General features: G+C 43.2%; 1 protein-coding gene across 5 annotated transcripts in view; it reads right to left on the reverse strand.

The window, feature by feature from the left end:
• PTPN1 (protein tyrosine phosphatase non-receptor type 1) overlaps positions 1-18,718 on the reverse strand; it is a 75,368-nt gene that overhangs the window by 29,596 nt on the left and 27,054 nt on the right. For 4 of the 5 annotated variants that reach the window (XM_045082095.1, XM_045082094.1, XM_013053181.2 and 1 more), the window contains one exon: positions 1,653-1,743. In XM_045082095.1, the coding sequence (XP_044938030.1) occupies positions 1,653-1,743 (91 nt within the window). Of the gene's footprint in view, positions 1-1,652; positions 1,744-18,718 lie in introns of those variants that run through there. The other variant, XM_045082096.1, reaches the window with a different exon arrangement.

Raw genomic sequence — 18,718 nt, forward strand, 5'->3', positions numbered from 1 at the left:
ACAAGAGAAACAGGAGGGAGACTGGGAATGAAAAGGTTTGGGAGCTGTTTCCTGGGAAGAATATTTTAAATATTCCTTTCTTTCCCCCTCTGTATCTGTAAAACTGGCTCATAAAACCATTTAGATGAGCATTAATGAAAAATGTAGAAAAGAAATATTAAGAGGACATCATTGCCTCGTGTACCACAAGGACAGTGGTGGTGGGGGTCTCTTGGCTCTGCATGAAAGATGCCAACAGCAGTTTAGAGCTGCTGGTGGGGGCTTTACAACCGAATCACCCAAGGGGAGGTTTTTTTTTTTTTTTTAAATAAAACATGCTAGATGCCACAGCCTAGATGTGCTGAATCAAGAGTGTCGGGACACAATCACATGGTACTTGAGCACAAGCACTAGACTTCAGATGTGCCTGACGTGCGCCTTTAGTTAACAATCGTCTCAATCACAGAGAACGTTTATGAGCCAGGCACTGGGCTAAGTGGTTTGTTTTATTTTATTTCATCTTCACGCCATCCTGAGATCTGTGTGGCTCCTGCTTTACTGGAGATCAGAGAACGGACTCATCTGCCCGAAGCCACACAGCTGGAAGCGGCAGGCTGAGACACCGCTGGGTGGGGAACCGAGGCAGCACGCAGAGGCAGACTGCCCAGGACCAACCTGGGTCCGCTGTGTGCCCCCCTCCCTGCAACCAGGTGCTGCACAGCTCAGGGCAGGAGGCACTGCTGACTCTCCCTCGAAGAGCAGCAGACGCCAGCACCCATGGGAGTTGTGTGACCTAGCAGGCGTGTGGGAAGCACCTGGGCGAGGGAAGACTGACTGCGTCTTCTGTGTCGCTGGCAGATGGAAGGGACTGCCACGGGAGACACTGGCAGCTACAACCATCTCTGATGGACAGGTTCTAAGATCCCTGGAGGGGAGTCAGAAGGTTCTCTGTGGCCTAGAGGAGGTGGCGAAGTTCATGCCCTTTACTCGGCTCCAGTGTTTCTTGCTTTACACAAATTCTAAAACCTTTAGTTCTTGACTTTTGAAATATCAGCAGATTTAGAGCCAATTACTCAGAAGGCAGAGGAGGCTGTCAGAGGCCAGCAGGCATGCTGGGAGATAATGGCAAGAAAGAGCTGGAAGCATGATGATGGCAGTGGGGGGGTGGGGGGGGGGCTCCAGGAACGAAGCTGTCTCTCGTGGAGGGCAAACACCACTCCCATTCTGTGGCTGTGTGGGGTGCCGGCACAGTTCAAGACACTGCTTGGGCTCTAATAATACTGTTGCTGAGTCATCCAGAAAAGGTTATATTATGCCTACTATACTCTGCTTCAGCTGGGAGGAAAAATGATTCATCATAAAAATAGTCAAAGCTAAAAAAAAGTGCTTTGAACTTAGCTGAATTTTCCAGAAAATGAAACCTTATTCCTTCTACAATCATGGAAGAAACGAACAAACCATTACTCTACGCCTCTGATGCTTTGATTACAGGAAACAACCATGTCATAAAGCTGTACTTTTATGGCTTTACGACCACAGCCCAGGGCTCAGGGGTCCTGCCGGAGGGGTCCTCCCGGAGGGGTCCTGCTGGAGAGGCCCTGTGCTGAGAAGACGCCGCCACACGCGCACCCAGTGGAAGCGGGGAGACTGGCAATGGCGATGTGAATACTTACAGGGACTGACATCTCTGTACCTGTTTCGGTTTTTGTTTTTAGGAAGCTTAGCCACTCTACATGGGAAGTCACTGGCCTCGTGTCGGATATCCTACAAAAGAAAAAAAAAAAGGATAAAGAGTTCTCTTTTGAAATCTCTGGCATCAGGAATCCATGCAGACATTTAACCAAGTGCGAGCTACGTGCCAGGCACTGAGGGGACCAGGGACAGAAACACACATCAAAGAGAACTAGGCAGTGTGGGAAATGCAAGGTGATAATTCAGAGCCATGTACAAGGTCAGGAAGAGAAAACAGAAGAGGAACAACCACATGCCTGCCGTGGGAGGAAGGCGTGGGGCTGGGAGCTGCAAAGATGTGGAAGAGGGCAGGGAGATGGGATGGGGGAGGTGGTATCTCCTGCAAGGGACAGTGAGTGGGCTCACGGGAGCAGTGACAGGCGGCTAGGGCACACAGGTGGGCAGGCTAGATCTTGGAAAGCCTTGAACGTCATGCCTGGCAGTGCCATCTGTAGCCCTGTATAAAGCTACAGTGATTGAGGGCAAATAAAATGCACTTTTATGCCAACAACCGTCCCACTGCTTTCTGAGGAGATGGCAGACAGACCCCATTACAGTGAACTTTCCGAAAGAGGAGTGCCTGGGTTGACAGAAGACCCAAATCATGCCTCCTGCTAGACTGATCACAGGCATCTAATTCCACTCTTCTCAAACACCACTATAATTCCATTTAAAAATCTTTTCAATTTGTATTTTGTTCTTATTAAAAGAAACCCACACGACAATGTGAATGTACTTACTGCCACTAAGGTATATTCCTAAAAATGCTTACAGTGGTAAATTTTGCTATGTATATTTTACTACAATTAAAAAAAAAAAAAAGGCAAACTCACAGGAGAGGGCAGAACAGAAGATAGCAACAGAATTTTGGAAGCTAGAAACCCTATTAGTAGTTGGCTGGTCTGAGAAAGCTCAATTACAAACCAGCAGTGGGGAAAGCAGAGCACCAGCCCCTTTCCACCACAGAATCCTGCAGAGGCTCCAGAAATGCTGCTTCGGGATGAAGGGGTGGGGTTCAGTGCAGGCGAGCGGGCTGGAGCTGACTGAGAAGCAGCGATCTCCCCACTGCCCCCCATTCCGTGCTGCTGGGTGCCTGCCACCCCACCCCACAGAACTCCAGAGAATCATTTTCTGGAGAATATAAATCAGAGCGCTTCGTATGTGATCCAAGTAGACAAGAGGGAAGACCAGAAGCTACTATCACCGGGGCATACAACCAATAGCCCAGCTAGAGGACTTGCGACCAGATTAGGGCTGATGGGCCCCTTCCACCTTCTCAGGGCTCTCAGTCTGCTCTGTGAGCCCCAATTCTTCATCACACACAGACAACCACTGATTCCAAGATGTGAGAAGAATGCCTCGAATATAAAAGAGATTTACAAGAAAAATGAAACAAGTTGAAAACAAGTAGTTTGGGGACACCTGAGTGGCTCAGTTGGTTAAGCAGCTGCCTTCGGCTCAGGTCATGATCCCAGCGTCCTGGGATCGAGTCCCACATAGGGCTCCTTGCTCTGCAGGGAGCCTGCTTCTCCCTCTGACTCTGCCTTCCACTCTGTCTGCCTGTGCTCGCTCTCGCTCACTCTCTCTGACAAATAAATAAAATCTTTAAAAAAAACAAAAAAAACAAAAAAAACAAGTAGTTTGGAAGACAAACTACAGAGAAAAGAAAGCTTTAAAAAATGTATTATAGCTTTAAAAAAGCTTTAAAAAATGTATATCCTCAGTGAGATAGATATTGTATCTATGAACTCAGAACAAAAATGTTAGGGAAAGGTAGAAGAAATTCTTCCAGAAAGTAAAGCACCCCTGTCCCCCAAAACCCACAATAGAACATTTGACAAAACAAAAGACAAGGAAAGAAAACACTAAAAAAAAAAAAAAAAAAAGTTCAAGGAAATCTTCCAGACGCATCAAATGCTCACCGTAATGATAAAAACAGACCTACACTAAGGCACATTAATATGTGATTCCAGAATTCTTCAAAGAAAATTTCTGGGAGCACCTGGGTGGCTCAGTCAGTTGAGCACGTACTCTTGGTTTCCACTAGGGTCATGAGCTCAGGGTCGTGGGATCAAGCCCTGTGTCGGGCTCTGTGCTCAGTGGGGAGTCTGCTGGAGATTTTCTCTCTCTCTCTCTCTGCCCCTCCCCACAAGTGCACATGCACTCTCTTTCCCTAAAACAAATAAATCAAATAAATCTTAATAAAGAAAATATTCTGTAAGTTCCTCGAAAGAAAAAATAGTTCACTTTCAAAGGATAAGGTCATCAGAATGGCTTCAGACTTTTTGAGAATACTGAAAGAGAGCAATGGAGCAATGCTTTTTAGAACCTGAAACAAAAGGATCTCTAGCCTAGAATTCTATACCAACCCAATTATCACCCAGCCAGCCAGGGCAATAAACGAACTAAATTAACCCTGCAGAGCAGCAAAGTCTCCAAAACTGGACCACACCCATGCTTGCAGCTTCAGCAAGACACGGAGCATATCTCCCCCCTGAGGAAAGAAAGAAACCAAGAAAGAGAAAAATATAAGATACAGTAAGGTTAATAAACAAACAAACAAACAAACAAAACACCTCACGCAAGAGCAAAGGCAAAGGGAACTTCCACTGAACCTGTGGAGGGAGGCACTCCCTAAGGGACCTAGGAGCAAGGGGACCAGACTGGAGCAGTCCGACGGCAAGAGGCCGACGGGTCTGTGACCTGCGTTTGTCCACCACCCCCACTGTGACTGAAGGAAACCACCAGAGGGAAATCAGGAGAAAACCTGAAATCCAAGAAACAGGGAATCCAATCAAGGAAGAAAGAAGAGGTTTCAGGATGATAGCTATGTCTGTTATGCCTCCAGACCAAGCAATCCAGACAGAGGAAGAAAGGAGGTCCCCAGTACAGACGCCTCTAAAACAAAACCTGGAAATTGCTTTAATACTGCGGCCACTGTCCTCATGTGGCTACTGAGAGCACACGAGAGGGGGCCAATTGGAGAAGAGGTGCTGTGTTAAGTATGCAAATGCACATCAAATTGTGATGACAGTACTAAAAAAGGAAAGTAAAATATCTCATACTTTCAGTAGTATTTGTTGAAATAACATTTTGAACACACTGGGCCAAATAAACGACTATGCCTCTCATCTGCTTCTTTCCACCTTCCTTCCCATGGCCACTGGGAAGGCGAGATTGCACAGGCAGGATGCCCTGTATCCCTCCTGGCCAGTGATGACTGACCTCGTGGCAAACTGCCCGAGAGGCTCTAAGAGGTCCGGGAAGAATTAGCAACAGGCAGAAAGAACCCTTTGCAGATGAAAGTATACAAGGCAATTATTAACTATGGGAAAACTTTAAAAAGGAAACTGCGGCACAACACCATCTGTGACTCTGTGCGGAGGCCAACAATGACGGATACCATTTTAACGAAAAGGTGTTCTAACAGACTGGGCGAACAGGGAAGGGGAAGCAAAGGGGAGGAAAAGCAACAAGGCTGGCTGTTCGAGAAAATGAAATCCTCCACCTGCGTGAAGGTCTAAACCAATACGAAGAAAAACATTCTCCTTAGAGATATGGAGATCTATACAAGCGAGAATCAGCAGCTCACAAAGAACTGAAAATGGCTGTGAGCAGAGACGCCACCGCAGCGGGCCGAGGTGTGGACCGCACAGGACCGGCCTGCATCACCAACCGATCATGGCCCTCTTTCACTTCTCAAGCCATGTGCAGATTCGATGGGAATTAAAAAAAAAAAAAAAAAAAGCCACACTCTGCTAGTCTACTTACTTAAGAAACTGCAAAATGGCGGGAAGGCCTTTCTGATTCACACTAGAGATGAGCTAATAATTTAGCAGCACCTTTATAGATGCTAAACTTACCTGAGACAAGCAAAATAATCCAGCATAACACACTCATGGTGTCGTCTGAGGATGAGATCAAGCTTTCAGAGATATGCTATACAACAGAGAAAAACCACTAGAAGGAATAAAAATCTAAGTCTTAAGTATGTTTTTCTGTTTCACTGGAAGCACTTAGCAACAAGGAGGAATGCCTTGCGAGGTGAAACGATCTGGTCAGTCCAGCTGGTGCGACTGAAGAGTCGGAAGAAATCACTGAGACGCCTAAACCACCGAACCAACAAATATTCGCTCTGCGGAAATAAGGGCCAAAGTATCCGTAACTGTGGGAAACTGATTTTATTCAGCTAAAGGATTAGATTAATACATACTTTTTTATCGCATTTGCCACCATCCCCCCAAAAAAGAGAGAAAGGGAAAGAAAGTAAAATTTGGAGATGTCACTTAGAAAGATCTTGAGAAAATAAGAGGTACTTACATAATACTTGTTAAAAACTGATTTTAAAATTAAGGTAAACTCACAGACTAAAATGCACTGATCTTACATGCAATAAGCTTTCCTAACTAACTTGAACCTACAAATAATAAAATACACCCATTTAAGTGTTTCTCTACATTACAGTGGCATATGAGAAATACATACATGCTCTGAATACAGTACTTTTATTTCATTAGGTCAAATAAAATGCCAGGATTACAGTCTTGAACTTGAGCAGTGATGAAGTACCTTTACAGTTAAAGGTAATTAGTAACAGTAGTTTGGAAGTAAAATGGACTAGATCAAACACCTTCAAAGAATTATAGCAAAACAAGATTTCTACATTGTGAGACTGTATCAAAGGTAAGGTAACTATCTATGTAAGGTAACTATCTATGAGCTGCAGAAAAAGCAGATTACTGACTAATGAACAAGCCTGAGGAGATTTCCATCACCAGCATAAAATATCCCCAGATCATTTATCATGCTGATCAAGATTAAATAATCCAGCAAGTGTGTAGAATTTCCACTCAGAGAAAATAAAATAAATAATAAAATAAAAGGTCTTAAAGGTGATGATGAGAAGATGAATGCAGCATAAACTGGGAGCCAAGACAAAAAGGAAATAATGAACTTGCCATGAAACAGGGGTCCCAGAAGCATCCCTTCATGAGAAACAACAACATGTCCAGACCAAAGTGTATCCCTTAGCATTTCAGGGAGAGGATCACATTAAGTGAGAAATTATACTAGTAAGAAATGAAATATACCAACGTGTAACAAATAAATTCTTTATTTAGAGCCTCCTTCTCTTAGCCAGTTCTTTACTGGCTTTTCAAGAGCCTACTTCGTATTCTTCTAGATTTCAGAAATGTGACAGAATAAAACAGCATGTGGACTAGATATCCAAGATTCATGCTTTCCTGGAGCTAATGTGATAATGTGTTCCTGAATGGGGGCTCAAGTTTGGCCCAAACTTATAGGCAAATGATTGAAATTACACTCTATCATTTTATACGGGCACTGGGCACCCTAATGATCTGAATCATCTCTATAGTGAACTACTGTCACGAGAGAAAATTAAGTTCTTAATTGGGTTAGAAAGCAGTGCTACAAATGTTTGATAAGTTATAAACAAAACATATGAACTGGAAATTTAAAAAGAGGCAAGGAAGTGAATAGGGCTTTAACATTACCTAAATAATTTTTTTTTAATTTAGTTTTTTCAGTGTTCCAAGATTCATTTTTTATGCACCACACCCAGTGTTCCATTGCAATACGTGCCCTCCTTAATACCCATCACCAGGTGAGCAAGAACTTCTAAAACTGGTTCTTGATTCCTATCCACCCCCCCCTTTTTTTTTAAGATTTCAGGGGCACCTGGGTGATTCTGTCATTAAGCATCTGCCTTCGGATCAGGTCATGATCCCAGGGTCCTGGGACTGAGCACCTGCATCAGGTTCCCTGCTCAGTAGGGAGCCTGCTTCCCCCTCTCCCACACCCCCTGCTTGTGTTTTCTCTCTCTCGTGTCAAATAAATAAATGAAATATTTTTTAAATAAATAAATAAAAGATTTCATTTATTTATTTGAGAAAGAACAAGAGCGAGCAAGGGAGTATGCACTCTTGAGGTGGGGAGGGGCAGAGCAAGAGGGAGAGCAGCCCCCCCACTGGGTGTTCCTTTCCCCCTCAAGTGGGCTTGACCTGACCCTTGGCTTGATGTGCGGCTTGATCTTAGAACCCTGAGATCTTGACCCTAGAAGAAATTAAGAGTTGGATGCCTAACCAACTAAGCCACCCAGACACCCCTATCCTGCCCCACTCATTTAAGGAGGTAACAGATAATGTCCCAGCAAATACGAAGGGCTAACATACTTAGAAAGTTCTGCTAACAGAATGAATTAGGGCCTGAGGTGAATTCACATTCAGGAAAGCTCATTATCCATTATTCAAACACCTCCCAAATCCAAGGAGGCAAAGTAAAACTTGGGTGAAAAGCTGACAATTTTTTATTTGAGATTTCAATTCTTTTTTCTTTTTAACCCGCACAGGAATAAAAGCCAGTCTAGCCTTGCAGAAATATTTTCATGTTTATAGTAAGCACATCGTTAAGTCAAGCATAGCAATTTTGGTTTTAACACCCTTTTCTCTTCAGTCCCACAATGAGGTCAATGTCCCTTACCGGCTCCGTGGTAAAATGCATTAGTCACTTTTAAGCTGTTCCACACATGATGAGGTAGCTAGCATACAGGCACTCTTCAGCAACTGCAAGCTGACAGAAGTGCCAGGGCCCTCGCCCCTCCGTCCCTCCCAGCACAGGCCCAGGCCCAGGCCCAGGGGAGGACACAACCAAATTCTGTTGACAAATCAATGAATGGTCCCAGAGAGCCCCCAGACTCAGAGTCCTCTACCTCTATACCAAATGCTTCATTTCATGGGACAGAAAAGCTCCTGAAAGGAGCTTTTTATGTTTAAGCAAATGTCTGATCTGATCCTATTTTCTCAATTACCTGTTACAGAATGGAAGTAATTGGAATAATAATACCATTATTTTACTTTGCAATTGGGACAGAGTATCATAACAAGATAGTACCAAAATAGCTACTAATGTGTGGATTCAAAGCAGAAAGGGTTCTCTTTTAACGGTTCTGACAGTGATCTGTTGTTCTACAACTCTAAAGGAAGAAAAACTCCAGTGGTATTCTGCATTCACCAGGATCAAGCTGAACTACAAAGTCCCACCACACCTTCAACATCTACACTCCCCGGCCCCCATTTTAAGAATGGTGGCCTAATTTGATTGTTCGAGCTATAACTTAGTACTTTATGGAGGTCCTGACTCTCAGAAATGGACACAGCAAGCTCGACTGAGGGGAAGTGCTGAAGTACAGTAAAGGCAGTAATTTAAAATGCAGTAAGCGAGCATACAGGGGTGTTCATTTCCTGGAACTCTCAGCAGTTGCCAGCTGAACAGGGAGATATATATAGAAGCGGGGGGAGGGCGCTAACCTAAAATTTTAAAAACCAAATCTAGTAATGTGTGGACCAAATTTTGTTACTTGTAAATCTCATTATAAAGGTGAACATTAAGTTACTGTATACCAAAGTACAGTATTTCTGTATATACTCTAAAAAATACAAAAATTATCCAAGTTAGAGGTTAAATGCCTTCCAAGCTAAAAGCAATATCGTGTCCTTTATATATGAAAATTAATGGAACGATATCATTTACTATAAAAATCTTAGAAAAATATTATTATACTCATACCTTCCTATAATCGACATGCAAGCATTCATATGATCAATGTTGTTAAATTTTAAGATACACTACAATGCTGAGATAATAAAGAAAGGGCTTAAAATTTAGCTAACCAACACCAAGCTGGTTTCGGTTTAAGTTTTGAAATGACTGTATAAAATTTTTAAAAAGATGTTGAAAAGTAAACCAAGAATCTTCTGTGGGAGCTGAAGGAGGGACTGGGAAAGGAAGGAAAAGCTGGTCGGCATTTAAAAGAATGCAGAACGTACAATCATGTTCCTTGCCGGAGCCTGAGAAAGCGCCGAGTCCTCTTGTACACGGCCCCCGGCGAGGTCAAGATAAGCGAGTTACAAATCACTAACAGAACAAGTATGTCCACGTGGGAAACAACATGGAAAAAAAAAGCATCATCAAATCGCTTTACATATTCCTCTCCAGTGAGGGCAGGCGGGATGGGGGGTCTGGAAAGCCCTTCACGAAGTTGGCAAGGGGAACATCTGGTGGAGATGGCGGAGCCGATTCCACGCTCTGATGCTCGCCCTCCGCTGGGAACACCGAACAATGGTCCATTAAACGTAGAGAAAAGCACAAAGCATAGCTAGGCTCAAAACCAGAATGAGAGTGAAGGCAAAGGAAACAAAAGCCCTCCCACTCAAAATGGCCTGTAAACACAGTACCCAAAACACAGCAGATGACTAGTTCTGAAAAAGATAACAAATCAGCTAGAAATAAATCCGTCTCATGTGAAATGTGTTACACACCCTGTCAGGCACTTTCAAGAGAAATATATTCAAGATCAGGGATAAACGAAGGAAACCTTTTCAAAAAAGATGTTACGGATAAAAACAGGGAGAAATGAAACCCGAATAAGTAGATAGGAAAGAACAAATGAGAAATTTGGGAAAGGAAATTTAAAAACAAAAATAAGACACAAAACCTCAACAGAGAGGATAAATGCCAGATTGAACACAGTCAAAGGAGGAGTAAACAAAGCTAGGAGGGAGGAACAGAGGAGCATGAGAAACACGACACAGGAGAGAGGCCACAGCACATACCCAAGCAACAGTCAGTACCCAGACACATAAGGGTAAGGGTTAAGCTGCAAAATATTAAGGATAAAAATCTTCAAAGCAAGCTATAATATCTTTTAGAAGCTTAACACAGCTTTAACATTATCACTCAATTTTAAAAACTCTGTGGTTATATAGACATTTAAAGTAAATAACTTTTTTTAAGACTTTATTTACTTGACAGATGGGGATCACAAGTAGGCAGAGAGGCAGGCAGAGAAGCAGGCAGAGAGAGAGGAGGAAGCAGGCTCCCCGCTGAGCAGAGAGCCCGATGCGGGGCTCTATCGTAGGACCCTGGGATCATGACCCAAGGAGAAGGCAGAGACTTTAACCCACTGAGCCACCCAGGCACCCCACCTTTCTGTATTTTTAAGAGTTCTTCACTTTAGGGGCACCTGGGTGGCTCAGTGGGTTAAAGTCTCTGCCTTCGGCTTGGGTCATGATCCCAGGGTCCTAGGATAGAGCCCCGCATCGGGCTCTCTGCTCAGCGGGGAGCCTGCTTCCTCCTCTCTCTCTGCCTGCTTCTCTGCCTACTTGTGATCGCTGTCTGTCAAATAAATAAATAAAATCTTAAAAAAAAATACAGAAAAGGACCACTGTCATGATGACCCTAAATCATTTATAAGAACAAAGCCACTTTATATATTTGTAGTTAATAGCTATTTTTGATTCCCTAAGATCTTAAGCAGTTTCAGAACTGAAAATTATGTTCCATCTTCAACAATAGCACTCATTTAGAAATGGAGGATTTGACCTTTAAAAAAACTTTGTGATTGGTGAAAGCATATCAATATGGTCTTCTACTACCGAAAAACTTTGAGGCAGATAAAATTAATTTGGAAACAGCATTCTGAGTTCATTACAGTAAGTTACTATAACCATAAGTTATTTGTACATGAAGTAGAACAATTAACAAAGAAGTATGAAAACTGCTTTTTCAAGTGTCACTGATTCTAAATCTTATTTTCACAATCCTTGGTGTATATTTTTTCTAAAAAATCACTTATGTTTTCTGTTAAATGTCATGACTTTCACCTTGGGCAGAAATCAATAGGCAGAAAATGAATCAGACTTACAGTAATTGATGTCAATAAAGCACACTGGAACCAGTATCTTTTTAAATGCTGAGAACCACAAAGCCATTCCTGTAAAAGAACAGTCTCAAAAACGCACTCTACTTTCGCTTCTGTTTTGTTTACCTTCTGCTTTCCATAAGGGCAGTTTAAGTACTTCAGGCCCTGGGGTGCTGGCACTTGGCTGGAGGACAGTGGTACAGCTGACTAAGGACACAGCAGCCGACAGACATGAGAGTGGAAGGCATAAACCTTCTTTACAGGGAACCAGACTGCCAACCACCAGCTTCCTCCTTCCACAGTTAATTCCCCTAAGCTCAGCGGTCACAGGGAGGGACCTCAGGAACCCACACGATGTTCCCTCTGAAGTAACTGAGAGTCATGCTTATAAAATGGATATGGTACTTCTGTGGGTAATTCAGGAGGGTGAATGGAAGAAGATACAATGTCCAAATGAAAGGAGCTTTGGTTAAGAATTTCTTAAATACTGAGAGAACAGTACAAGATTCTGGGGTCTTCACCAAGGCTTTTTTTGCATTTATTATCATCGAATGAATAAATTTTCCGAATACATTCTAGATGTAATATTCTTTTCTATACACCACTTAGGAGATCAGGGTGAAGAAGAGAGGAACTTCCTATGCCCAAAGCATTATGAAGTGGTAAGTTCTTCAGTGAGGCCACAAAAATCAAGTGACAATCTGGGGAAGAGAGGAAGCTGGTGACCAAGCTCTTCAATATGGCTTTCCAAAGAACTGTCCATAGTGATTAAGGAAGCAAGGCTCACATTCAGTACGTGAGTCCCTTCAACTCATCTAAGTATATGCTGAACCCTGACCATGGGGCAGGTACTAGGATATGAGGCTGAAGGACCTCATGTTCCACTGGGGAGGACAGCCAGATCAACGGGATGCTCCCTTCCGAGCCAGGTGCTGTCACGTGGCACGCCCACAAACACACCCACCACCACAACTCATCCGGGTTACAGAGTATCAACCCAAAACAGAAAGACTGAGGCCCGCAAGCAAGCGGACATTCTACCCACGCCCGCACCCCACCATCAGCGGTGCTTACTCTCAGAAAGGCAGAGTGAGCGGTTCAAAAGCCCCAACTTCTATGGGCACTTGCATCTTTCTTTTGGCTTCTTCCCCTGGATTAAACTGAGGGTCTCAGCACTGAGATGTACCTAAGAACAACGGTATCAGGCTGCTGCATAAAACCACACACATCAGACTTAATGGGCCATTTAAGGATTTAAGGATAACCTGATCTACACACAGATTGCTCGTCTTTTTTTAAGAGCCTAATCCATGAACGAGATGGACTCGGCAGACATGAAGCTAGCTGCGGATGTTGCTACACCAACAGCAAAGGTCGCAAAAACTTTAGGGCTTCAGAAGAAAATCTTCTCGGGCCAATCTGGTGAAAGGGCTTTCACTTAACCAACTGAGCCACCCAGGCGTCCCAGAAAGGGCTTTCAGACAAACCTAAAATCATCGGTTTATTGTACGCTTGCTATTTACCATGCCAAAACAAGCTAGTCTTACACGAGGTTACAAGAGACAAAATCCCATAGCCATAGCCTGTGATCCCATAGCCGGTGGTTTCATTTCTCCATTAAGAAGTCACGCAATGCTCAGGGTGACCTGGAATCCCTCCTTGAGAAAGTATATCTGAATGCAGCAATCAAAGTAACATCATGGGAATGACTTTACAGCCACTAGAATTTAGTTATTTTAAAGTAACTTATTCATCGCATAAGCATTAAAAGCTTGTTAACTGGTGGCACGCTCCCTCATAAGACGTCTGGACAAGGAGCTGTACCAGCTCAAGATACCACTGCTACGGGCCACAGGGGCCCTTGAAGTGTTTTTGGAGAAAGGTTCACTCTTTGTTTTGTAAATTCTTTGTTTTGACAAATGTATGGTGACAAGTATCGACCATTACAATATCAAACATTTTCACTGCCCTAAAATCCCCTGAGCTCTACCTATTCATCCCTCCTCCTCTCCCCACAAATCTTTGGCAAGCACTGATCTTGTTGCTGTCTCCATAGTTCTGCCTTTTCCAGAAAATTCATATAGTTGGAATGATATCATATGATATTAGGGCTTCAGAAGAAAATCTCAAGATATCACAAGGCCAAACACAAGTTCAAAACTGGTTCTCTACCTCTTTATGGGAATCACACTCAAGACGGGCAAGGAGACAGGGGTGGGAAGAATTTGGGGCTATTTCTGCAAACAACCTAATGGCATCTTTTGATGAACAGAAGTTCTTAATGTCAGTGTAATTCAATTTATCAATCTTTTCTTTTTTATGGTTTGCTTTCTAGGGCTATCTTAAGAAATATTTGCCCAGGGGTGCCTGGGTGGCTCAGTCATTATGCGCCTGCCTTCTGCTCAGGTCATGATTCCAGGATTCTGGGATCCAACCCTGCCTCCAGCTTCCTGCTCAGTGGGAGGCCTGCTTCTCTCTCTCCCACTCCCCCTGCTTGCATTCTGTCTCTTGCTGTCTCTCTATCAAACAAATAAATAAAATCTTAAAAAAATATATTTGCCCATCTCAAGTTCATAAACAAGTTCTCCTTACATGGGTTTTTTTGAGAAATCAACTAAAGAAGAAAAATGTTTCCCACACATTTTAATTTATATCTTCATTATGTTTCAGAATGTTGGAAGGGAACACAGAGAAGACAATGCCCCAGGTCTATCCCAACGGCTGTTCGTGTGCATAGGAAATGCAGCTTTTGTAAGGAAGCCTAACCAACTTGGCCCAACTTGGTGTTCAGTGTCAGCTGTACAACGTACACATAGTGAACTCTTCTGTCCTTTGCCTACCGATCTTTGAGAATACTAGTATTTTTCTTATTCATATAACCTCTTCATATATTTTAAAGCCACCAATTCTGTCTCTGTTGGAAGCCACTTTTCCACTTTATTTGTTGTACATTTAAAAACTTCTTTGTATGGGAAACGAAATTTAAGTGTGGGAGGATGGTCATAAAACTGTCAATGTGCTAACAGTGGAGTGGCCACTGCTAGTTGGCAAGATGATGAGTGGTTTTTATGTTCTATTGCTTTCCAGTATTTCCTACAGGGAACATGCATTGCCTGTGTAATTAAAAGTCTAAAAGTAGTTTTAAATTTGTATGCGTTCCAAACTATTGACCTTTTCCTGTGCAATTTCCTCTACTGCTCCTAACTGTAGAAAGTCTATCTTCCTCAATATGGCAATATCACTTTTTAAAAAAAATTCTTAATCTATCTGGAGTTTATTTTCCTTAATTACAATTTTCAACTATGCCCATTATTAACCTTTAAGTCTCACACTGTGCTTCTGGTTCAATCAGTTTATCAGTCCCACCAAACTCAGTGCAATCTTTGTGCTTATGTATTTCAGTAGCTCAAGTTGTATATTAAAGAGAGCTCCCCCTCCTTTTCCCTAAGTTGAAATAGTAACAAAATGCAGCTGCATCTGATAATTCTGATTTCAGAATGAACAAATCACTATTTTTCATAGACAGATGAACGAAAGCCTACAATTAGGTAGAGTTGTTTTTTAAAGTAGACCATACAGCCTAGATTAATTTTTTGCAACTATTTAGCAAATTAAAAATCATCAAGAACACAAGAGATTAAAGTATGGAGATTTTAAAAACCTACAATAGTAGTTTTGTAGTTAAAATGAATACTGTTCCTTTATTCTTCTGTAAGGAAAGAATGGACAGGATGACTGGGATATAAAAATCTCCCCATCTATCTAGTATGTATTACTATGTATATAAGCTTGTAGCAAAATAAAAGAAAGAATTAAAAACACCATTTCTAGTCACCATGTTCATAAGCAGTTCTGTTAAAAAAAAAAAAAAGGGCAAAGCATTGTTCACCATATCAACTGCCTGACTTCTAACCTCCAGCAAAACAAATTTTATTATTAAGTATATTTAACTAGGGGCACCTGGGTGGTTCAGTGGGTTAAAGCCTCTGCCGTCAGCTCAGGTCATGATCCCAAGGTCCTGGGTCCCAAGGTCCCTGCATCGGGCTCTATGCTCAGCAGAGAACCTGCTTCCTCCAATCTCTCTGCCTGCCTCTTTGCCTACTTGTCTGTCAAATAAATAAAATCTTAAAAAAAAAGTATATTTAACTAAAATACACCTTTTAGACAATATACAGGTAGCAGTTTCCCAACAAATTAAATTAGTACATCTTCCTACCTTGTCAACATACTTAGTGAGATGATTTTTTTTTTTTAATGTTCTATCCCTTCCTCCTCTACACTCTCCAGCCTTGGGCTTTTAGTCTTCTGCTTTCGAGCTGAACACATGAAAAGCACATTCTCTACACAATGGAAAGAGGCAGTAAACCTTTGCTAATAACATACAATCAATTTTTAGAAGCTTTTTTTAAGGCTGAGAGATGCCAAATCCTTCCTCAGGAGGGTTTGCTCAATATCTCAATGCCACAACTAAAACTAAATAGGAACCAAATCCATATACATATTGCTAGACACAAGCTGGGGTCACTATTGTTACATAAATAACTGAAGCTATTGGAGATGTAATATCCTTTAAAGATAGTACAATAGCTAGATATTCTTCCTCCCAAGGCTCACTAACTGACTAGCAGGAAAATAAATCCCAAGGGCCAAGTGGATCAAACATTTTGCAAAGATCAGGATAAAGAACGTTAGAAGCACTAAATCTAGGGTCACTTTCATGTTACAGCAATACATAAACTTAAAAAAAAAAAATCACTAGCAGAATGTTGGTTTTCCTCCTGTGCTGGAAAGCAATCTTCACAAGAATACTCACAGTGAACAGTACAAAATTTACCTAGGATATATTCATTAGAGGACAGGATAGTTTAAAAGCCAGAATTATACAATTCTTTAAAAGGTCATCGGTTTTGCCACCCAAATATAGTCCTTACAGCAGATTCTTCCACAAGATGCCGAAAGCGGAGTTTGGACAATGACCTTCAGAATCAAAACCACAATATATCATTGTACTTGGAGCCAATTTTTGCCCTCGCATTTCAAGTTGTGCCGTGTTGATGCGGCAGGTGGTTAGGTCATGGTCCTCATCCTCACTGAGTTCCCACTTAGTGGGGGACGACCACCTGAGGCCTTGAACAAATACTGCAGGAAGTACTGATTGGAGGGGAAATCTATTCTACAGGAAAAGGGGAAAGATACCAAAGTTAGTTAGTAAAAATGGGAACAGTAAATTCAGGAACAATTAACTCAGAGAAGCCACATCTGGTACAGAGGAAAGAGACCTTCCCAGCCCAGCTGACCAGTCGCTTCTCTTTGCAGACTGACTGGCATCAATGGGAGGAAATAAATCAGACAGCTATGCCCAAGCTGTTTTGCCCAGCCCATCCCAGCACTGTTGCTTGAAAGGAAACCTTGGCACAGAGGCACAGGGTACAGAAGGGATGGCCATTCTTCCTCCGGGCAACTTCAGAAGCCCACTGCTTGGGCCACAGACTAAGCTCCTGTCCTCACACCAAGGTCAGAAAGCACAGCGGGCCGCCGCAGCACACTACAGTGGCCTGCACCCCATGCAGAGGTGTGCTCAGACTCCTAGGGATGCCCAGGGCACAAAGCACACTTCCTAAACTTCCTGCCCCCATTCAACAGGGCTGGACAGGTTTTCCAGAAGAGATGACAGATGAGTCTCTCCTGCTCAAAGGAGCAGACACTCACTAGGTCTAGCTTGCTGGGCAGCGCAGCCCAGTTTTTACTTAAGCAGGGCCTCAGTGAGGATCTCCTCGGGGAGTGTGCTAAGGTCAGAGAGCAGCCAGGGAGAGCTGTGACTCCGGAATCAAGAGAGCGCCACAGCAGGAGGACTGCAGTGGGTACAAAATGACGGCAGTAAGAAAGCACTGATGACAGAACTAAGTGTGAGAATTCTGTTCTCTCTTCGACCTCAATACGAGGCTCAATACGAGGCTCACGGGTGATTTTCCAGTAATGAGTAATTTCCTGCCTAGGATACCCAGGGAATGCTTGGGTGTGAGAGAAACGTTTCTTGGAAGGATGTGTCTCTACCCCCCACCCCCACCCCTTCCCCTGCAGGCAGAGCCATTTTCTGATGTGATACATTCCTGGAGAAGGCAACATTCCATCCGAATACACACCCTCCCTACCAATCTGGGATGGCACAGGCCAATGGCGGGGATAGCAGGAAGGATCTTACATGGGGCTGCCAAGCCAGGCTGAGGCAGGGCTCAGCTGAGTACAAAGCACTCCCAAATTATGACACACGGGGACCCCGCAAACACTATTCAGGCAGGCACGGCAAGCACGGTCTTGCTAGCTCCTTGTGCCCAAGCGAGGCTTGCCATGATGCCCAGCTCCCCAGAAGCTGTACTCTAACTGTACTTCCAGGCTGACCGGCACCAGACCCCGGATGCAATCATCTCCTTTCCTTGATCCTTCACCTTCCTCTAGAGGTGCTTCTGGCTTCTCCAATCCCAGAGTATTCAGGGTCTTTTTTTCCCTTCTCTGAAAAAAGCATTTGTTATGGTGCTAGGACTTACTTCAAAACAAAACAGAGCTAAAAGGGGTTCATGGGGTGGGGTGTGGGGAGTTCAGATGAAAGAAGATGGGTCCTGAGTTTATAATTTTTGAAACTAGGTGATGGATACACAAGGGTTCATTATACTAATCTAATTCTTTATGTTTGAAAGTGTTCTTGAAACAGAGTCTAAAAGCTCAGTTTTTCAAAGTTAGGGGATGATATAATGAGATGTAGGTTTGGGAGTGACTACTCTGGTTTTAGGACCGGGAAGGTGACGGCAGCAATGGCAGTTTCCCCTTCCTCCCGAGTTCCTCCACATAAGTAAAAAGAGCAATAAGGATAGAAGACTAACTCAGATAACAACTAAACAAAACCAGAGACAAGACACCCGTATGATCCTGCAAGTGCAAAGACATAGGGACAAACCACTCACTGAGACCCACATGGCATCAGCATTTGTGTGGGAGGAAGGTGACTCAAGACCCCGGCTAATTCTGACAACTCTGAGATGGGAAGAGCCCCCAGTCACCAGTAGATGTGTGCTGTGAAGTGTGACAGCCAGTCTGTGTTAGTAGCCAAACCGGAAACAGATTCTGCAGGCTCCAGTTCAAGGGCAAGGCCAGGCTCTCCTGCCACCCAAGGTGCTGGGGCGTTGCAGGCCCTAGAGACTCTCAAAACTGGGCACAGAAAGGCTCTCCTATGACAAAGACCTGCACTGAGGAAAAGCTTCTAGGAGGAGAACAAATTAAGCAAATACGGGC

This window comes from Mustela putorius, unplaced genomic scaffold (genome assembly GCF_011764305.1).
Source record: "Mustela putorius furo isolate JIRA1106 unplaced genomic scaffold, ASM1176430v1.1 tig00000592_pilon_pilon_pilon, whole genome shotgun sequence".
Classification (NCBI taxonomy): Eukaryota; Metazoa; Chordata; class Mammalia; order Carnivora; family Mustelidae; genus Mustela; species Mustela putorius.